We start from the raw sequence: 22,791 nt of genomic DNA, 5'->3' as shown, positions 1-22,791 counted from the left end.
TAGGGGTGGGAATCGGTCCGGACGGGCGGGAAACAGACACTAACTCAACCGGTCAGGGGGGAGCGGACACGAGTCCTAAGTGTCCACTCGGACATCCGGACAAAACGAGCGGACATTTCGGATTTTTCTCCAACAAAGTGCACGTCCGTGACCGTTTTGATAGTCGGGCAAGTCGGGTATCGGTCGGGCGGACACCGGTCACTAATGAACAAATAAAGAAACTTTTATTCGAAATTTAAAATGTTTTAGTCGCTAAATACAACTTTCTATTACTCCCACTTTGCAATTCTAAAAAGTAAATGATTCAAAATCGCAAGATAAGCATTGAGATTTTTCATGGATTATGATCGGTTTCTATACTTCTTCTCATGGATTGCGATTGATTTATTGTGGATTCTCGGGTTATTGATGAGATACTGAGATTTTGGAGGAGATAGAGACTAGAGAAGTAGAACGACGAAGACAAGATTAAGAAAAGTGATTTCTAGGGTTATTTATTTTTACTCTTGAAATCTAATGGTTGTAGCTAACTCTACAAATCTAAAGGCTTAAAATCAATCATATAGGCAGGCGCGTATAACGGGTAGGATAAACGGACGGGTGTGGACGGGTTCGGTCAGGCGGACGATATAAGCGGGCGGACCACCGGGTAAAGACCTATGCCCGCGTCCGTCCGTTAAGATCTTTTGGTCGGGCGGGTACGGACCGATTCGGGCATCGGACGGTCACGTACCCTTCGGACTCGGACGGTCACGTACCCTTCGGACTCGGACGGTCGTGGGCGGGTTCCGGGTTTTCGGGCCAAAATCCCACCCCTACTTTTATTTGTGTTTCCTTCCCGCCTCCCTTCTCTCTCTGAACCCAAGAAGAAATTCACAAACTTTTGACCAAAAGCTTTTGTTTCCATAATAATTGCCCCCCCCCCCCCCCCCCCCCCACCCACCAAATAACAAGTCTCTCAGAAAACCTTCGTCTCCCTAAACACAATCACCATGAACAAAGAAGACCTTCCAAATCCAAGCAACAACCATTGAACTTCTTGTTACCTCTGTAAGTAAATTATAACCTAATCTTCTCTATGTCATAATGAAATATAGGTCATTGTTGTGGTCCTTTTTAGTTACTTGTTAGACATCATCTACTTTAGTTTATATTTAAGAACAGAAGATATGTAAAGAACTCCATTATCCTTATACACACAAAAAACAACATATTCCTTTCAAAATCATAGAGAGTTGCATAATCTTTCTGACTCACAACATTTTCTCACAAACCCAAAACCAAAACCAACCTAATATCTTATTTATTTCTATAACTTCTCTACACACCATACTAAAATCAATATGAATCTCCACTTTCAACTGATTGTTGTTCTTGTTGTTGTTGTTGTTGTTCCTCCCTTTTTTTTGTTTATGTTTTTATATGGGAGGTGACTATGTTTAATTACACTCTGAAAAAAAAACTAGGGTTTTGTAATGGTGGTTATGTACAGATGAGAAATCATGACTGAATACTGAATTGGAAGAAAATGGAACAAGTCCCAAACTACAATCCTATGAGAAGAGGAAAGAATTTGGGATTTCGGTGAACACGATGAAACTCGATGGGGAGTTTTTATGGGGACTGGTCTATGTATCTGTAACCGAAACAGAACATAGAGCAAAGAACACGAAAAACTGACGCAGATCTTATAACGACTCGTGGTAAAATTGAGTCGGAATTGTCTGCAAAAAATGAAAAACAAACTAGAATAAACGAAGGCAATACCCGAATAACGAGTACTAGAAGATGAGTAAAAACTTCCCCAGACATGATTATAGGTATTGAGAGAGATGGGACGGGTTAAATTAGAGACTATGGAGGAGAGCTCTTTTGCAAGGAGGAGGTGGTTGGGAAGGGTTTGGGGATAGTGATTCTTGACCGAGCGTCTTCAACAAGAAGTTCCTTTCCTGAAAAACAAACATTAGAAAAATATAGTTGTTAGTTTCGTTTATAAAGGATTCTTTTATGTCGAGTTCTGCTCTACTAATGTGGGGTTATATCGCTAACAGTTTGAAAGAATATAAGAATCGTAATTTCTTATTTAAACTTACGCTCTCTGAGAATTTCGGGCTTGGAATTCCTGCTGCTAATGTTCGGAAAAGTGGGGTTACTTGAAGCGGGGAACTGAATTCCATATTTGGGAGGGAAGAAGTGAAAGTATCCTTGTCTGCTGGTTCATCCATGGATGGCAATAACACAACTGAAAAGGCGAAGAGAATTTATATTTTACTCTGATCACCTATAAAAGCAAACTGAATTCTGGGTAATTGGGTTGAAAGTGAAATAGAACATGAACAGGCTTTGTACCTTGTGAAACATTCTTCACGGTGTCAAATCCTTCCGAATGATCAGCATTATCTTTACTCTTTTCCTCTGTATGAATCAACTGTGCCCTAATATTGGCATCACTTGTACCCGAGAACTCGTCCCAACTATAAGCACCATAGTTTTCTACTAATATACGGACTGACTGTGGCTCGACATCTTTACTTTGTTGTAATGAACACACCTCAGGTGCAGGTTGTTCTGTTATCTCGCCTATTGTATCAGATTGTAGAGTTGATTCAGTGCTATATCCAGGACTACGTGGAGACTCCTTGTGGAAATCAGATTCCCTAAATAGTAAAGGTAGCCATCGGTAAGTTGCAATGCTATAGATAGACCATGTTAGATTCAATCCACCTCTTTCTGTATATAGGAGGAATGTGGAATAACAAGCATGCAGTTAGTATTCATACCTCCAGTATAGGTGAGATCCAGGTGTACTAATTTTCCAGTCTTCTATCAAGTTCTTTAAGTCTTCTAGGCGGAAATCTTCTTCTGAGACATTGTTTCTTGGTAGATCACTCTCGTGGGCTCGGTTTAAGAAACCATGGAGTTCCTGAATGTAGATTCAACAACATTATAAGATAGCCCAAAAATATTTTCTGTGTCACTTTGAATGTTTTTAACGAAATATTAGTATGCATTCAATTCCCATTTCAAAGATTATAACTAGCTTTCAGACAGCTCAATGAAAGTGTTTTGAACGTCATTCATAATGCCTAAAATGACATTCCATTATTCCTAAGTCTCATTAGTTCTGGTTGATTAGACTATCAAAATCTTCAACTTGTGATATTTAGATCATTTGTATTACCTTATAATACATAATGTAACTTGTCCATATTTTTCACGGTTATGTTCATGAAAAAAATTTGATTGTTTTAGTGAGATTTAGGGACTGACAATTAAGAGCATCCAACACTTGGGTCCATTCTCTGTATGTGTGTTGTCGATACGTTATTATTCATGGCCATATATCATTGAAGTTTCTTTCATCAAAATACAACAGCAAATTATTTTCCTCACCTTCCAAGCATTTTCAAGACTCTGATTGTTGTTCTCTTCATTGACTTTTGCTGCAAGCGAGCTAAGAAGTTCGGCTTGTTGCACCAAAAAAGTGAGTTTTGGATCATCTCGCTTAAGAAACATCCCCTGATCGTTGTTTTTACCCGTTGCTGCTGAACAAAGAGACAGAGTATGTAAATTTCCTTCTCAATAACAAATCAAGGAAGCAATTAAACATTTTTAGTGGGATCAAATGAGCACTTGTAACATGCCAGCCCAAAGGTCCAAAAATAACCAAAATGTGCTAACTTTAATTTTTCTCATTTCTAATGTTTCAGCTCAAACATCATCGCTGCATCACATGAAAAAGGTGTCTAATTAGGTCTCTGTGAAGCTGAAGACGGGAAGGCATTTACCATCATTAGAGCCCGTGCTGGTGGTGCTGCTAACATGTTGCTGAGATGGCAAGTCACAAACACTCTGAGAGTTTTGAACTATTACTGCAAAAGGCGGTCTTAACTGCTTATTACCCTCGAATAACCTGCCTTTCGGATTGCAAACTTCAGTGACGTCCGAGATATGGGTCCTACATCGAAACAATCGTAACTGTCGTATCGAAGATCTATATAATCTTGGGACTTTTTCTTCTATAAAAATACTTGAAACTTTTATACCTCATCTTCTTTAGAGGTGCAGCAGATTCAGATGCTCCATCTTTAACGAATCCATTCTGAAATATAACTCTCTTATTGTTTTGATTGATGCGAAAACTTTTGTTCTCTTTTAATATAGTATCTTGATGCTTAGCTCTTTTCTTGCAAAGGGTCGTAAACCGATTCTTCACTGCATTATCCGTCCTGCATTAGAAGATTAATAATCATAAATAAAAGCGAGATGTTTATCGATAAAATTAGAGACTAGATAAGGTGTTTAAATTCATTTACCTGCCTGAAACTACCTTAGCAATTTCAGTCCATCTATTACCAAATATCTTTTGAGCCTGCACACAAGGTTTTCACTGTTAGCCCCAAACAACAACATCATTATCAAAAATGGGTTCTTTCTATTTAACCAGTCAAAATGATGAGAATAGTATAAGATGCTCAAGAAAAGGAATGATCCATCAAAACAAACCCTTTTCTTCAGATTAAATCATCACAATTAACAAGTAATCAAGTTTCGTCTAAAGTGCTTAGAGAAAAATCTTACTTAATAAATTGCAAAATTGTTCATAGAAGAACACTAGTTACTACCTCACATAAGAGCATGTCTTCCTCTGGTGACCATCCTCCTTTTTTGAAATCTGAATTCAAGTAAGTGTACCATCTTCAAAGAAGAAAAAACAAATTGAGTTATAAATCCATCAAGTGAAAGAAGAATCTCGAAAAATGGAGAAAAGGGGATTTAGAACAGTTATATTTGAGGTCATCCAACTCAAAACACAATCGACGTGAAGAACCCCTAGACTTTATATTCTTGATTACTAGATCACCCTTAGCCTATGCGGGACTATTCTCAAAACAAGAGAGAAGTTCTTATTGAATTTGAAGTGTTGGATCAGTTTATCAACCTTCTTCTGCACTGTCTGGTTGTTTTATCCTTGAATTTACTAGCAATGATCGTCCAGCTGCATAGAGAAAAACCCAACCCTTAACTATGTTCTTATATGATATATACATAGAGAGAGAACAGTATTGAATGTGAAAACCATTATTACTTTTCAGTTCCATGGATGCTGATTTGTTCTCTAAGTATATCATCTTCCTGCATTTAAAATCCGAATTTGATTAAGGGGTCTTGATTAAACTAATTGATGAGATTTGAAGAAAAGAAAGAGAGAGGAGTAGAAAACCTGTTGAGACCAAGTAACTATGTGTCTTTCTTTATTCTTTTTGATGATCTCTGATGACTTTTGTGATGATTCCTTCTTCATATCTGATATTGTTTTTCTTTCTCTCTCTCTAACTTTCTTCCTCCATTAAAATCAGCCGGCATATTAAAATCAATGAGTTTTTGATCTTATCAGATTCTAACTTTCAATCAAACTTATAAATTGTATTAGAACAATAATACCCAGAACTCTGATTCTTCAAATTAACTTGTTTTTATGAATAGAGAAGTAGGATTTTCAACGATTGATATGGATGGGATCTAGAGTATTGATTTATAAGAAATTGATTGATTGATTGGGGTAATGACTCTTTTGAAATGATGATTGGGTATGGAGAGATTTAATACGTATGTAGTTGTTGTTGTTGTAAGATAGGAGAGTGTTAGATCGGAGAAATTTTTGGTCAGTGAAATAGTGGGAGATGAATCATCATCATCATCTTATATGAAAATGAGGTAAAAAGAAAAAATGGATACGAAGAAATACTCCTCCTTATTGAGTCGGAAAGTAATGGAAGAGAAAGAGTGAATTTGTAGTCAAGAGAGAGAGAGAGAAAGAGAGACTAGGTCTAGGGTTATGTTTTGGGCGGGGAGGAAGAGGAGTTTGAAAACACTGAAACCCACGAGAGAGATAGAGAGATGATTAATAATAATACATACTCCAGTAGTAGGAAGATGATTATCGCCATTCACCCCCCAACCAACTGCTGAAATCATATCATACGTATTGTTCTTCTTTTTTAACGACATATCACATTATTCGTGACTCTCTCTCTCTCTCTCTACCCCAACGCTCCTCCTCATCAAAATGTCCGCTCCTCTCTCTTTAACTGTTCAAAGAATATTTGAACTTCATACCCTTTCACATAGGGTTCCCAATTACTAAGGAGGGCAGTGGAGCGGGACTTTCACAGACTTTCACAGACTTTCACAGACAAAATGTCCCGTAGACATTTCAAGACATTTCGGATGAGTTATTATAGACAACATGTGTTCATAGACATTTTCAAGACATTGAGAGTTTGTAGACAAAATGTCTTTATAGACATTTCAAGACATTTGATCCATAGACAAAATGTCCTGGGGACATTTTAAGATCTTGAGTCCATTGACAAAATGTGTAATGCATATTAATCGACTTTTGTAGACATCTGTGAATATTTGTGGACATTGATGGACATTTGGTAGACATTTATTATTTTAATATTATTATTATTATTTAATCACATGAAATAATATATTAATACTAACATTTCAAAAATATATTTTTCGACTTTCGTAAACATCTGTGAATATTTGTGGACATTGATGGACATTTGGTAGATATTTATTATTTTAATATTATTATTATTATTTTTTAATTACATGAAATAATATATTTATACTAACATTTCAAAAATATATTTTTCGACTTTCGTAGACATCTGTAAATATTGTGGACATTGATGGACATTTGGTAGACATTTACTATTTTAATATTATTATTATTGTTTAATCACATGAAATAATATGTTTATACTAACATTTCAAAAATATATTTTTCGACTTTTGTTGACATCTGTGAATATTTGTGGACATTGATGGACATTTGGTAGACATTTATTATTTTAATATTATTATTATTGTTTAATCACATGAAATAATATATTTATACTAACATTTCAAAAATATATTTTTCGACTTTCGTAAACATCTGTGAATATTTGTTGACATTGATGGACATTTGGTAGACATTTATTATTTTAATATTATTATTGTTTTTTGATCACATGATGGACTTCAAATGTCTCTTGTTTTTTGAAAGACATTTTGGCTTCCAAATTTGTCCCAAATCCTTCACAAATTCATCAAACTATGAAGTCCACCAAAGTCTGGGACATATTTTGTCTACAATCGAATGCCTCGGACTTTCATAGACTCTCAAATGTCTGGATTTGAATGCCTCAGACTTTCGTGGACTCTCAAATGTCTGGATTTGAATGCCTCAGACTTTCGTGGACTCTCAAATGTCTGGATTTGAATGCCTAGAGTCCGCGAAAGTCTTGCTCCACTACCCCCCTAAGGGTCGAAATGGGCGGGTTGCATATTAGAGTTATCGGCAGACTTAGGACGAGTAATTTTCAAAATCTTATTGTAGTCTCTAAAACTCGTCTACATCGGTCAAGTCTTTCAAAGTTATTGTAAGTTGAGGGACCCATTACGCGCTACTCAAGAGAGGAGGAGAGCACCTTCAGACGTTGTCGACATGAACGCATCAATGTCACGGACCAGTAGGTTACTTGAGTTTGGTGAGATTTTGAGAAGCTCGACCATTATAAATAAAGGTCATCCAAGCATGTGTTACCGTTTTACAACATATGATTAAACCACTTCTTTTCTCTCTATATTCTTGAATCTATAGACATTAATAAGTTGGTGATGTCGGACAAATATTATTGAGTCGGGTTCGAACTGGAGTGTTGGGTAGCATTTCAAATTAATACCTAAACCTGACTCATTTATTTCATCAAGTCGGTCAAGTTGGACATGCCTTTCTATTCGAATGGCATCACGCTCGAACGTGATAGGATGTTCATGACGTTTTCATATTCTCTCCTAGCCTTACTAGTGTTTAAGAAAAAAAGTTGTACAATAGAAAGGGTCGGTGGGTATATAGACCAAAATAATGTTCAAAAAAGGTTTATGATCCAATCTTCTCAAAATATGGATATTTAGTCCTTTTACATTATGGACATAAAAACCCTCACTTTCTAAACACATTACCGTCTATGTCCCACGCTCAAATTTGACGTGGAGATTTATTAGCAAAAATTGTGGAGATTTATTAGCAAAAAATATGGAGATTTATTAGGAAAAAAAAATGGATAGAAACAAATCATAATTTCTCTCTCCTCTAAACAGATTTGGAAAATAAATTTTCTCTTTCCTATTATCCGAATCAATCAGAAACAAAAATCCTAACCAAAACGAAACGTCATCACCACGGATATTTCCAAATCAATTTTCTCTCTCTTCTTTACAGATTTAGAAACCAAATCAATTTTCTCTTTCCTATTATCCGAATCAATCAGAAACAAAAATCCTAACCAAAACTACTGTAAAGTATGTATAATTTCTTCACAAGTTTTTTTTGCATGGTTATTTTTCATCATAAAGAAGATTGTTTCAACGTTATGGTGAGATTTTGGGTTGATTTTTATGGTTTTTTCTGTTGTGACATAGTTGTTCAAAGCTTCGTCATAAATCAATTTTTAGAGATCTGTTTGATAAATTATGTCAATTTCTGTCTGGTATAACTTAAACTACCGTAAAGTATGTATAATTTATTCACAAGTATCCGTGATTTACCACAGGATTTGGTAATTTTTGATAAATAACCAATGATAACAGCAAAAATTTAAAAGTTTTTAATTGATCAAACCTTGTAATTTCTGATAGTGGTCATTTATATGAAGGAATTTATATTGTATACTGATATACAATAAGTATGTTTTACAATGGGATTTAATGATGTACAACAAATTCTGATATACTAATGATAAAGTATAATTTTAAACGTTATATACCTAAACTGTAAATACGATATTATGTATAATTTACAATAAATTATGCAAACTTTATGAAAAATAATGAGACATTTATCACAAATAATGAAATCATGTTTCCTTTCCATGTCTTTCAATATGAACATGGAATCGCATTTCAATGGTGCCCATCCATGCACTATCCATTTGCAATCTTCAACAGGACACACAGCAGTAACACGCTTAGAATCATTCTTTATGAATTTGAAATCATGCCCGGTGTTGATGCTATATTGCCTAAGAGCATATCGAAAAGCTTTTGCACCCCCAGGAAATAACTGTCCTAGTTCTGTAAATATCTTATCCCAACCATCTGATTTCAGTTTGATTTTCTTATTTTGATTTGATGATTCTGCCTGGAACTCCATCTGTGATAACAAAGTGAGATAGATTAATTCAAATAAATTATATATACAAGTATATTATTTGCAGTAAATTATATGAACATTTGAATAAATTACATGTACTTTACAAAAAAGTACACAGGATTTACATATGTAAATCAAAGATGTTATAATAATGAAACGAGAACTGTTTTGATATTAAATCATACATAATGTTCCATAAATTACGTATGATTTACACAAAATAATATAATGTTAATGTTATTCGTGAAAAATTTGCAGAACCAGAACATATATCATGTTCTCAATTTGATATACATCGCAGGGAAAAGTTTATATAATTTACATTACATTATGGTAATTTATTCTAAAGTATATATAATGTTAATTCTGTTACGAGTAACCGTGTGACAGAATCACGTTTCATCAATCTGTACGGAAAAAAATCAGATCTGGAGAAAATTTGAATATCATACTTTGCATAAACTCCAAATCTATTGATAACTGATATGACGATTGATTGAAAACAATAAGTAAACTCGATTTATAAGATTTAGAAATGAAGTATTAATCTCATGAAGATCGTGATCATTAATACAAACTTTAGAGAGAGAAAGACAATAATAACTTTCTTGATCTGAAACAAATCATCAAATAAGAAAATTGTTTACCTGATTAACAATTAAGATGATGATTTTGAATAGCTCTAATGATAATGAAACAAGTTAATGGAAGATTTTCAATCGAAACATAATCAGAAAACATAAAATTTGGTTTGAGTTTTACCTGAACTTAGAAACTCAGTTTTCTGTTTTAATGGAGGATAGTTTCAGAAGATGAAGATGTAGAGAGAGAGAAAGATAGGACGAGAAGGTTTCGGTTACAAAGTTTTTTGTTTTAATGGAGGATAGTTTCAGAAGATGAAGATGTAGAGAGAGAGAGAGAGAAAGATAGGAAGAGAAGGTTTCGGTTACAAATTTAAGGAAGATAAAGATTTCTTTCTTCCTTTAGAGTCGGTAATTGGAGAGAGAAACGGGGAGATAAAATAGGAAAACGAATATTGGTTAATTTGAGCTTAAATTAGATTTTATATATATGGAAGGTTAGTTTAGGTATTATAAATTATTTGGTATTCTAGGGATTTGTGTTTTCTCTCTAGATGACACCAAATGGACTAGATATCCATTTGTATTATTTTTTTGGTTTTGAAACCCTTTATAGGATTAGAGAGGACTAAAAGTCCTATTAGGGCCCGTTTTTTGGATTATAAGCCCAAAAATTCCAATAGAAATCACAAGTCTATTGCACGTGAAATATAAAAAAAAAAGAGGTCACAAGAAAGGACCACCTCCTACTAAATTATAACCTAGAGTTCGTACCGTTTCCGTTAACAGTTATTAGATGGGGTCGAAAGCTAAAATACAAGTGAACTTAACAGTGTACGGAAATGACACTACTGAAGTACTGAATTTACTGCAATTGCCACTGTGTAATTATTTCGAAACTAACGGTAAACTTTCGATTTCTAGGTGGCACCTAAAACTGAACAGTTATTCTGTTTTTTAAATTGAATAAATATTGCAGTTGTAATACTGAGGATGACCTAATCCTTATTACATCCTGACCATTGGATGCCTTTTCAGAACTTTGGAGGAACTGTTGACTAAACCTTTCATATTTGGGTCCATATTAATACATCTATTAAATTGCATGACTAATTGGAATTTATAGTCCACTAATGACAAACATTAGTGTTTACTTATATTTTTAATGTTTACATTGTAACTTTTTTTGTTAATTTATTCAATTAAAAAAATGAAATTATTTTGTTGATTTTGAATCTTGTGAACCATAATAGATAATTTGGATAATTTTTCTATGAAGCATTTGTCAAAGAGAATATATTATGATAATTATCACGCGTAAATTTTTGTCTTGTTGTGTCAGAAGATTTTATTTTCACTAGCTCTTCGGTTAGAGATGATTTCATGACTTGAATCATATTTCAGAATTAATCCGCGTATTGTTTTGCGAGGCATTAGTAAACTTAAGTTCTTCCACGATAGTCAAACAACCAACAGTTTGAAAAGTTAAACATCGGGTAGTTTTTCTACTGTATCATGTTAACAGCACATAGGAACGAGAGATTTTATAATTCGACATCTTTAACCATGCATGGGAGTTGCCAATCTATGTATCCACCCGAATACACATTTGGTGAGTAACAAATCTAATGGGTAAAGACTAAATTTTGAAATTTGTAAGCCCTTAAGTAGCAAAGGAATATATTCCTCTTTTAAAAGACAAAAGAAAATGTCTTTTCTTATTTCATTTTTTGTAAAATGTCTCTTTCTTTCTTTTTCTTTTTTGTTGAAAGAAAAATGACTCTTTCTTAAATTACTTTTGTAATATGCCTTTATTTTTTATCAGCTTTCAATGATGATCAAAGTTAGAAATGTATTGGTCGGTTGGATACCTAGATATCAAAAACTAGACATAGGTTTAATAATGAAGTTCATTTTTTCTATAGTACTACACCACTAAGGCACCAATCTTTCATTTTCACACATATTCTCAATTGATTTTGGTAGCTTTCCAACGGGACAATTGGAAATTTGGCATCAACGGTTAATAGGCTAGATCAAGTGGTTCACTAGTTATAACTAAATAACCACTTTAACTAGTATGTGTTCTTCAAATATCTAACTCAATAAGAAAAAAACTGTTTTAGACACAAATATTAAGACCTAACTCAATAAGAAAAAAAATTGACACAAATACAAAATTTCATGCCCACGATAAAAACTGTTTTAGATTTTAGAAAAGAAAAATGACATTCAGTCTAGACAAAATCCGACAATCACTCATGTAGGAATACTATCATTCATGGACACATTAGTAATTTGAGAAACATTTAAATGAGGTAGAGAGGTGGATTAGGGAATATAGAAAGAAGTCTCTTGAAGAGAAAATGTCTAGAGAGATACGATTAGTAAGAATGATGTGATGGATAGAGGTAGGGAAAGGTCAGAGAAGTCAGTGGTCTGTGGGGTGGTGAAACTAGAGAATATTGTTCTTCAAACACCCATTGTTAAAAGGGCAGACCCATTTTAGAACCCTATGCATGAAAAGCTACCACAATTCCAACTTTAATTTGATTAAAATAAAACCCTAGCCTTCCTTGATTTTCAAAGAGTTAGTAGACTTATTATTATTTTGGCTTACTATTCATTAATTTTTCATTAAAGTCTCTAGTGTTGCATAATGTCATAAAATGTGGGTCTACTTTTCACATAAATTAGGTTTTTTTTGACGTAGATGACCAATTCTTTTCCTCTCTAATGAAAATTTTAAAGTTCTTCAATAAAAATATGATAACATTTACACAAAATTGTTGGCACAAATTGAGGGAGAGATGCTATCTGGAAAGATAGATAATTGGTTGACTGCTACAAATTTTTTTCGAAACAAAATCAACTTTGAAAAACAATTGGTTGAATATTGTTTCCAAAATTCTAGAACAAATCGAAGTGATCAACCAGCTCAAAACCCACCTTATAATTTATTTTCATTGTTTTATATATCGAAGAAGTAAATGATATATGTAGTGTCACTAGATAGAAATAGATTTTCGTCTATACCCGATAGTCATGACATTAATATATAGCATTATTACAAATCGCTAATTGTGCTCACGATAAGGGATGTCGCGGGGATAATCCCATTAAGAAATAAAAAAGAGAGAAAAAAAAGTTAATATAGTGGCTTAAATAACTTATATTATTGGGTTTTGAATAACTTAAACTATGGGGCCGTTGAAGTCTAGAAAATATAGCATTTTTAGGCTAATCGATGCTCATCTAAATCGCTAAAATTGAAAGTGTTAAAAGCAAAAGCTTACTCAAATTTCACAAGTATTTAATTTAAAACCAACACCCCCTTGCTTTATATCATACCTCCCAGGGAAGGGAGGCTCCCAATTCTTGTAGTCCATGAATAATTAGTTATAAATGTTTTAGCTACAAATTGGGGTAAGATTTAGTTTAAAAGGTTAAGAGATCTAGGTTTTGCGAAGTCTAGATTATTACACGATTGCCTCACCACAATAATGATAGTTTTATTAATTCATTGTTATGGACTATAGTCCATAATGAGCTTACATTCATAATTTCATCTCGCTCTCTCTAGATGAATATTTATGGAGTAGTGTTGGAGAACAAGAAATTTCGAGTAGACTCTAGCTACAATTTGATTTGGCTTTCATGAAGTGGAGTTTCCGATGATTTGTATTCACTTCTGCTCCAATCATGGGAAGCCACGTCAGATTTCTGTATAGAGTCTGCCCGAGTTCTTTTTTGTTTCTCCAGTATTTTTCATATTTATCACTTCATCTCTCTTTCTCCTTGTTAGATAGTTAGTCACTCACTTTCGTCGACACACTTTTCTCTGACAGAATTTAGCTTGTAACTTATACGTAATATTTGTTTATGCAGATAACATCAATAAATCAGTCATATAATGTGTTTGACAATACATCCTTAATTACTCGATTAACTAGGTAGAAGAGTGACACATTCTATTTAGATAAAGCAAACCAACATTTTATAGTCTGGACTCGAATAAACTCAAATCTTAATTCAAATTTGGCATTAGTAAAATAAATGACATCTTAACCTCATTTTTTATCACTCAAAGATTGAGCTCTCAAGCTATAAATGCTTCTTATATGCATAGAGAGAAAAGAGAGATAGAGAGAGGAAATAATGTGTGAGAGTTGGAGAGAGAGAGTGTGTGTGTGTGTGTGTGAGTGTTGGAGAGAGAGAGAGGGAGAGGTGAGGCCCAAGTTCCAAAAGAGATGTGGTGGAGAGTTGGTGGAATTTACGTGAGAGTCTAACTTTTCAGCGACCTCATCATCATCACTACAGCTCCAGGTCCAGCCAGCAACCCAACTAATGGAACAGTCCCAAAGTGCATAAATACGCTCCCATCTCCCTTTTGCTTTTTATATGAAACAAATTTTAATCCCACGTGGGCCTTTCTATCTTAACTTTTAATCTAACTTTAATTAATTAACAACTACTAGTAATTACTATAAATTTAATTAGTCAATCAACAAAACCATCAAATAAGAGACACCCAAGTCAAGCTTTACCTTACCTTTTTGTTGGGCTCTATGACCATTTACATGTTTACTATAATTAGTTTTCATCAAATAACTATTGCATATTTTAGGCCACTAATTAAGTGCTTAATTTTACTTTTTTTTTAAGACTGAGGTAGCAAAGGAATGGCTAAAAAAGACAATATATTTTTTTCTATAGTAAAAATTAATACGATATGTGAGAATAGTCTCACATAAAGAAAAATTATCTATCAACCGAACATATAATGTCCAATAGTCTAGATCCTCTCTATTTTTGTCAATTGATTTTGAAATTGATGACCACAAACTTAACATGATATATCTCGTGACAAATTTCACCATTTCATTGTACTAACATTTGTATAACAAAAAAGAGAATCAGCCTCAAATTTAAAGAAGGGGATCAAGAAGATTTGCTTGTTTGCCTGAGTGTGAGTTCATCCCTTAGTATATTTGCAACAAAAAAAATATAAGAAATCTTCCTCTCCGATGAATATTTTTTAATTTGAATTTGTAAAAGAAACAACCTACAAGAGTTCATAACAGAGAAGTAAAGTATGAATCCATAAATAGCTGAATTTCGACCTATTAAAGCTAATACAACCTAAATGATAAATATATTCCTAGTAGAAAATGAGATTTTTCAAGTGACACATTCAAGCGTGAAAGAACATGTTTTTCACTTTTAATCTGATTTAGATTTCTTGTTCGATTTCACAAGAAAGAATGTTTTATATATCTAAGACGATTAAGTTCACTTTTAACTTTATTAAAACATGTACCGTAAATGTGGAATTAATATTTGGACTACCTTTCTAATGTTACCTTAATCTATCCTGTTTTTCTCGCGAAAAGCTAAATAATTAGTCAAGAAGAAGTTAACTTTAACTTTTTGATAAAAATACAATTTAGCCTCCCCCTAAGTGTTCTTCTTCGTCTAAGTACATACTATTCTCTTTTTAGTTCTATCTTTTAATTGTGGTCGGGTTGATTACTTTCAGCATTAATATCGATGATAATCCTTCTTTTTATTCTTTCGGAAAGATTGTTTGAAATTGGTGTTTTAGTTAGAGGCTCTTAATAGACTGAAACAATATTAGTTTATCAAAAGAAAAAAGAGATTGATGTAGAGAAAAATCATATAAAAGTAGCCCTTCTTTATTAAAATAAATTTTAGATATAACTTTTATTAAATTTTCTTGAGTGTTTTTTTTGTGGGGAAGTATTCCATTATCCATGTAAAAGTTAAGATGAAAGGACCCACGTGTGGAAATAAATATATTTTTATTCGTAGAAACAATAATATTCTATTTCTTTTATCTTTATATGAATGTTAGGGTTAGCATTACTTGGGATTCCTACATTCATCAATGTGGGGTATATACCCATTTTTTTGATATTTGAGCTTACCCTTTTTTACGGGTTCCATCTTTTCTTCTACAAGTCACTTTTTCTTTGTTTTTCTAACAAAGACACTCTTGTAAGAAAAAGCTAGAGAGGATTGAAATGTCTTTGGAATCCAATGTTATTTCTCTCATTTTAGGTTCCAAATTAATTTCTATTACATTCTAGACTATCTTACTATATATTTTTAAATAATAGAGTGCCAATTAAGAGATCTGTTAGCATCATCCCATCATATAAAATGTACAGTACTCATGCCTAGCTTACAATATAATATCATGTTGACATATCATGAGGATATATAGAAATATAAAATATATTCTCCTAATTCCAACAATTAAGAGATCTGTTAGCATCATCCCATCATATAAAATGAACAGTACTCATGCCTAGCTTACAATATAATATCATTTTGACATATCATGAGGATAGACTTAGTACATAAATTGTCTTTTCAACAAAAAAAAGAAGTACATAAATTGTCATAAAACTTCTATTAAGGCATGCATAAGTCATAACCACAAGGCTATGACAGGATCTATAGTGTTCCATATTATATGTAACATTAGTACTCGATTCTTATATTAATGTAGATTCACTAAATCTACTTTTTTATTTTGTTGTTAATGGCAACTTAAAATCCTTATTATAAACAACAATTTGATGGGTTATTTTTGTGAAAACAATAAAATTGTATTCGAATTTTGGTGCATGTGACACTATCAACACTCAACTAGAGTGAGTTTTTCAGCTATAAATATTCATATATCGAGAGAGCTAGAGATTTTTTTTAATGAAAGATGTGATATCTTCACTTTGCTTCACATGACACCCCAAACAATGTCAACATCTCAAAGCATCTATCATTAGATATCATCACCTGACATTATTAATAAATGAAAGCGAAATACAAATAAAAGAGAGGGGCTTAAAGCCCGATCCTAACATCAAGAGATTTCTCAAGGAACCTGAAAAATTAAAAAATTAAAATCACCTAAATTTATATGAAGAAATGCCATTTAGATCTTTAGGGATATAGGGTAAAATAAAGTTAGGGGTGACGTTCTACCAATTAACATTTGTCAAGGAGCATCCTTCATTTGTCAGCTGATCAACAACAACATTTCTTTCTCTATAAATATGCGAGACTCGAAGCTTCATCTCTCTAATCCCAATTATTATATTTTTCAAATAGAGAGATAGAGATATTGAACACTGCTCACTTGCAAATATCAACTAGTATGAAATCAACAAGTATGGGGGATAAATTAGATTACATTTCAAATAAGTCATGCATAGAAGTCTAGACTTGTTTTTTTTCTTCTTCTTTCTTTGGATAGTAGAATCTATGCTACTCCTAGAACTCCTTATCCCGCTAATATTTGAATATTATATATATAGATAATAAGATGATAAAATATCTGATTTCTAGGGCAACTAATATCGTTGTGGGATCCTTAATATATTTAGAAATCTATACATAGACCATGTTAGGCTCCCCTTTATTTAGTCAAATACGCGTTTTGCTTTTTATAATTGGACTTCCATCTCCATCTCTTGGATTTGCATGATAATTTTAACTTGCATAAATTATTAATTTTTCTAATAATAGTAACAATAAATGTTAATTTATGTACAAGTAAAACTATCCTGTAAATTTTACAATTAGTACGACAACATAAGTGTTAAGCTTGTGATCATTCAACGGATCAAAACCAATTTACAATGAGTAGACAAGACTTAAGCACACATGTGACGTTATTTGAGCATAACATGTACATGTACTTTTCTTTTTTGGTGCATGTGTTACTTTCAAACCTATCATGTGTAGACTTAGCTCTTGTACCATGTTCAATTTGTGGTCATGAAACTCCAAATTAATTGGCACGGATGGAGATGTCATAGACATTATATTTTTAGTTACTAGATCATTTTTTCCCATATAGAGCTTTTATCTCCATCAGTTCATTGATGTCATCTAAGAAGCAGTGAACACGTAAACCAAGTTAATCAACTTGTGATTTGATATTTTTTATTATATACATATTTATTATATAGGATTATCAAGAACACTCAACAGAAGGACATGACAATAAGTGATTAGATTGTATTTTTTGAATTCTTCTAATTTTTTAAAGGACAGTTCAAATAGTTATTGTTGTAGGGTTTTGTCTTTCAAGTAGTCACGCTCCATTTGGGCAACCATATACACATTTCTCTAAATCAACTCTATTTGATGTTGAAAATTGAGTTTTTTTTTAATAATTATTATTTGTTATGATAGTGATATATAGGGCTCACTCAACTTGATCATGAACACATTTTTTTATTTTTCAAAGAAGAGGTTAGCTAGAAACTGGAAAGAGTCTCAGAAGGGGTGGTAGGCCTTTGAATGAACACATCCTGCAAAGAAATAAGACAGAGAGAAAGAGGCAAGGGAGGGGAGAGCCCATTTTATCACTATCTCTTTAAAATCTTTCAAGAAAGATGAGTTCCCTTCCCTAGCTAGCTCTACTTATTCTCTTTCTACCACAAGAAAACACATTAATTAATATTTGCACATCAAACTCATTTTATAACTCAACCACAATTCTTGATTGCTCCCCTTGTTCACAGCTATCCCATATGGAGTCAAAAGAGAAGTATTCAACTAAACAGTTCTAGTCTGATGTATATACAGGCTTTCATGCTATGTCTGGTAATCTTTTCCTTTTCCAACTCTTTGATACGACCCACAATTTATGTGTTCCCATCCATGCCATGGGCCATCTGTCTGACCATTTTCATTTAACTGTTTCTACCCTTTCGGTTTCGGGTTCCAGACATAAATACTATATTATCTTTCTAAAAATATTAATAAATAATAAAAACTGTTTATATATTTGTGTTCGACGTCTACTGTGTCCTTGCCAAATAAGTTTTACGCAGTATCTTGGTTCCAAGTAAATTTTTCTTTTCTTTTTTTAGAAAATGGTACAATTCGAACCTCGGTCTCTTCAGTCGGTAGATATATCTGTGACCACCCAACCAAAGTGAACTTCCCAAAGACCGGTTAGTTCGAGATACAAAGTATAGTACTCTTATTAGAAACTTCCATTATTCGGAATAAGCATAAGACCATCCACACTAGACATTATTATTATTATATACTACTACATCGTAAGTACATATTAAGTAAATGTTTAATAGAATGAATACGATAAAGTGGCTATTAGTTTCATTAAAAAAAAAACGATAAAGTCTTTACTGTTTTATGTGTTTGTATTAATCCATTGGATTATTAAATGAATTTCTAACATATGGCAGTATATATGTCAGGTTTTCCTCCTCCTTGATGACAATTGACAGATGATTGAGATCATTAACTCCAATACCTGAGAAAACAAAAGCACAGAGTGAAGGGATGGGTTAAAGGTCACATCTTCACTTTCTTTGTATCAGCAGCAGGTGAATCAATCAATTGAGTTCTTTCTATGATTCAAACCAGCTGCTAGATGCACGTTAGTTTGAACTTTTCTTTTTCAGTATTTAAGTTTCAGCTTTAGATGACACTAATCAAGCTTGAAAACCCTAGCTATGAGCCCACAACTATGGGCATGGAACTCACACAAATGATGACATGGGGAAGTTAAGGAGGTCCTAGAGTAGATCAACTACACAATCTTGTAATAGTAGTAGTAGTAGTACTCATTGGGCCTGAATGGTAGTTGATTGGGCCGACTTTCTCTTTTGATAATGTTATTGGGTTTTCTAGTTTGGGCTAATCAATGGACTTGGAGTTGACACCTCAACTATGTATTTTGTCTACAGGCACTTTTGTGCCCAAGGGAGGAACACCCCTCAAATGTGGTCGGTAAGACGGTAACGCTTTAGGTGATGACAGTGGCGATTGAAAAAGACTGAATCTAAATTGTGTGCCTTTATTTGTATGTTGTTGATACAACACCTTGGTCCAATTGTTTTACCTACGATCAGCGCAGAGTGATATAGAGAACACTGAGTGGGGCTAAAGGAAACACGATTATAGACTTAGATCAGTGCATGAAAAAGTCATCTTGCTCACGGATGCCTGGACATATAATGGTTCGATACAAAGTAACTTAGTTTGGCACTTCCGTTTTTTTTTTCTTTTTTGTAATGTCAACGTGCCTCGGACACAGGCCCTTAAGATTTAATTTGACCTAAACAGTTGTGTGTGCCACTTTTCTGCTTCTATTGTGCCATTTTATCAATAAACAGGTCAGCTGATTTTGTAAGTAATTTCAAATTTCATTGTGTACTTAATTAATCTCATAAATCTTCGAGCACACCATACCAAGCACGATTAAGAAACTCAAAACTTCCTGCAGAAAGATCATCTTCATCCTTTCATCATCAACCTACAAAAAAATGTTCAACTCCATGTATAGTGAGATGAATCGAGCTAGATATATGATCCAAAACAGAACCACCTATCCTCTAGTCTACATATCTCGAGGAAAAGAAATAGAAATCTAGGATTCCCCTCACCGACCCATAGGGGTTTGTTACCTCTAACAGCTACTCTCATAACTAAAAATAAAGGTCAGCGCTTTGGGGAAAGCTAAATAGTTTCCGGGGTGTGAAGACTTGGTCAAAAATTGGTCAATTTTGTTTGACAATTTTATTTAGGGGGAAAGCAAAATAGCTTCTCCACCTCAGCTCTCTCTCTCTCCACTTCACTTCTCTCCCTCCACCTCATCTTCTCTCTCTCTTCTCCGATAGATCGCCGGCCGGAAAATTTTCCGGCCGGCGACCATGAATTTTTTTTTTTTCTCTCACATCTCTCTAAACTCCGGCGAAGGGGGTTTCCCTTCGCCGGAGTTTAGAGAGATGTGAGAGAAATTTTTTTTTTTTTCATGGTCGCCGGCCGGAAAATTTTCTGGCCGGCGACCTATCGGAGAAGGGAGAGAGAAGATGAGGTGGAGGGAGGTGATGTGAGGTGGAGGGAGGTGAGGGGGAGAGTTTTTTATTTTGAGCTTTATTCCCCATAAAATATGTTTCTCCGGAAACTTTTCAAAATTTTGCATATTCTTTTTAAAATTTCACACCCCGGAAACTATTTAGCTTTCCCCAAAGCGCTGGCCAAAATAAAATACTCGGTCCTCACAACTCACTGCCAATTAACTTTAAGTTGGACACTTAAAACATCAAGTCTCATGTAACTCTTTTATATATACTTAATTTCTTGTATTGAAGTTTCTTATCTAGTATATTAAGATATAGGTAAACTGATTTCCTCTATAATTGTACTATTAAATTTTGTTAATTAATAATCAAATTTTATTGTCCTATAAACTATAAAGTTCATTTGTTTAGGTAATCAATCCCATGTTCTGAGCACATTCTAGCCTTTGATCATGTGCCTCCCATTTCGGAATTAACGGTTCATAGTACATACAATTTTTACCCCTGGTCGAACCCTTTAATTTCTTTTAGATTCTACTAAATTTGAAAAACCGAAAAAAAAAATTTAACATTTGAACTATAATGCTTTAAATAGAAATTGGGTGGTGTCCTAGCAGGAAATGAAAAACCAAACACAAGCACAACAAATGAACGCCATAGGACCATCGCTACATTCGTACAAGCCGCTGGTAAACTCGGGGTTTGAAGTTGGACCTAGTTACCCTGCCATGTCTTCTATGGGCCAATGGGCCTATTACTCGGGGTTTGAAATTGATAACCAGATGTAAATCTTTCTATCGACAACAGTCGTTTATATATAAAGGACAAACACAAGTAAATAGGTCGGATTTCTCATAAAAAAAAAAGTAAATAGGTCGGATAAAAATTTCTGATTGAGTCTGATTTCTCGAATCATAAACAGAATTAGATTTTAGAGGGCATTTTGAGAGAGAGAGAGAGAGAGAATTGAATGTTAGGAGGGAGAAATGTGAGAGTAGCTGCTAGGTCACATGTAAGCAAGAATGAAGATGGAGAAGAGTTAAAAAGGGGAAAGTTTTGTCAGGCTAAAGGGAGTACATGGTTCCCCTTTTCTTGTCACTTTTAAGAGATGGACAGAGTGTGTTACACTAGTCGTCACCTTCACCTCACAAAATTTGACCTTTTCTAACTCCATCCTTGTTGTTTTCTTACTCACTTCTTCTTCTATTTGTCATCTCTCTTCCTTGATATGTGTGTCTTGATTCTCTCTCTCTCTCTCTCTCTCCCTCCCAAATTGTTTGTGATTTTCAATTTTTAGCTCAATCAAGCTAATTAATTAGAAATAGTTGCACTTTCTCTTGCAAAATTAAAACTTTGTAACCACAAAAGAGTAGGAGAGTGATTGGTAAAAGGAATTTGTCCATTGATCTCACAATGAGATCCTAGATTTTGAAGTGGTAATAAGTTTTTTCAACCATTTATCTTCTCTTGATCTGATGTAGAAACGCAGCGAATTAAAAGAGATGAATAATTAAGTAAGAACGATGAAAATAAAGATCAAATAACTCTAAATAATAAACTTGATTAAAACTTCAATGGGGTTTTTCTCTCAATCTGAGAATAATAGACAAACTAGATATCCTTTTATAGGATTCAGGACTTTCCTAGATAGACTTGAATTAGACTTCCTAAATAATTAAATACTGCAACTGCCTAAATAACTTGGACTCAAATATGAACCTTTCCAATTATTGGAAATATTAAAATAGCATAATTCCTAAACCTAAATTAATTAATAATCATACTAAAATAAGGACTTCCTAATTCTACTCTCTCTGGCCGGTTGGTCCATGACCGGGTCCGGTCATGGAAATAGTCTCCACGCCGGGTGCCCCTGCATCAGCATCCCCTTCCCTCAAGAGGTTCGTCCCGAACCGATTGATTAAGAAAAACTGGATGTATCCGCATAAGATTGAATTTCACCAAGGCGATTCGCAACTCCCACTTCGAACGAAGGTTGTCTTGGAAGTGATGGATACTAATATGTAAGAAAACGCCAACCTCATATTCAATCTCATATGCCAATGATTGAATCAAAATTATCTTGAGTGAATGAAGAACCTTCATCTCGACATCTTCATAAAATTCG

The 22,791-nt window shown here is 33.7% G+C and overlaps 1 protein-coding gene and 3 long non-coding RNA genes across 5 annotated transcripts; 2 read left to right on the top strand and 2 right to left on the bottom strand.

The window, feature by feature from the left end:
• Nucleotides 1-1,193: 1,193 nt before the first annotated feature.
• LOC147553134 (transcription factor MYB124-like) lies at nt 1,194-6,210 on the bottom strand. 2 transcript variants are annotated; one of them, XM_086672480.1, is made up of 12 exons: nt 5,225-6,210; nt 5,090-5,136; nt 4,943-4,999; nt 4,626-4,698; nt 4,317-4,372; nt 4,047-4,229; nt 3,789-3,958; nt 3,394-3,542; nt 2,781-2,923; nt 2,350-2,657; nt 2,094-2,242; nt 1,194-1,949 (listed from the first exon to the last, which is right to left on the bottom strand). In XM_086672480.1, exons 1-12 carry the CDS (start codon nt 5,303-5,305, stop codon nt 1,848-1,850), a joined length of 1,518 nt encoding a protein of 505 aa, XP_086528606.1. In that variant the 5' UTR covers nt 5,306-6,210; the 3' UTR covers nt 1,194-1,847. The 2 variants fall into 2 exon arrangements, with proteins under 2 accessions (XP_086528606.1, XP_086528605.1); XM_086672479.1 differs by having other exon boundaries at nt 3,394-3,545; nt 5,225-6,188.
• LOC147553135 (uncharacterized) lies at nt 2,594-4,178 on the top strand. Its single transcript, XR_015238899.1, has 3 exons — nt 2,594-2,680; nt 3,451-3,562; nt 3,711-4,178. It is a non-coding gene; the product is annotated as an uncharacterized LOC147553135 (long non-coding RNA).
• A 2,593-nt stretch (nt 6,211-8,803) lies between the features above and the next one.
• Nucleotides 8,804-10,231, bottom strand: LOC147553133 (uncharacterized). Its single transcript, XR_015238508.1, has 2 exons — nt 9,977-10,231; nt 8,804-9,214 (listed from the first exon to the last, which is right to left on the bottom strand). It is a non-coding gene; the product is annotated as an uncharacterized LOC147553133 (long non-coding RNA).
• Nucleotides 10,232-18,180: 7,949 nt separating this feature from the next.
• Nucleotides 18,181-19,806, top strand: LOC147553132 (uncharacterized). The gene is made up of 3 exons (XR_015236598.1): nt 18,181-18,435; nt 19,056-19,184; nt 19,548-19,806. It is a non-coding gene; the product is annotated as an uncharacterized LOC147553132 (long non-coding RNA).
• Nucleotides 19,807-22,791: the final 2,985 nt, after the last annotated feature.

The sequence above is a fragment of the Eschscholzia californica genome, unplaced genomic scaffold (genome assembly GCF_041429995.1).
Source record: "Eschscholzia californica isolate CP2 unplaced genomic scaffold, dmEscCali1.0.p SCAF_3, whole genome shotgun sequence".
NCBI classification, from domain to species: Eukaryota; Viridiplantae; Streptophyta; class Magnoliopsida; order Ranunculales; family Papaveraceae; genus Eschscholzia; species Eschscholzia californica.
This window is presented reverse-complemented; position numbering and strand designations above follow the sequence as displayed.

Bases quoted from the DNA above. Each gene is read 5' to 3' on its own strand.
- LOC147553134 (XM_086672479.1), bottom strand. From the start codon at position 5,305: ATGAAGAAGGAATCATCACAAAAGTCATCAGAGATCATCAAAAAGAAT. The intron at 4,373-4,625 runs GTAGTAACTAGT...CCTTGTGTGCAG, and splicing joins AAGACATGCTCTTATGTGAG to GCTCAAAAGATATTTGGTAA. The intron at 3,546-3,788 runs GTAAATGCCTTC...CTCTTTGTTCAG, and splicing joins CAGCACGGGCTCTAATGATG to CAGCAACGGGTAAAAACAAC.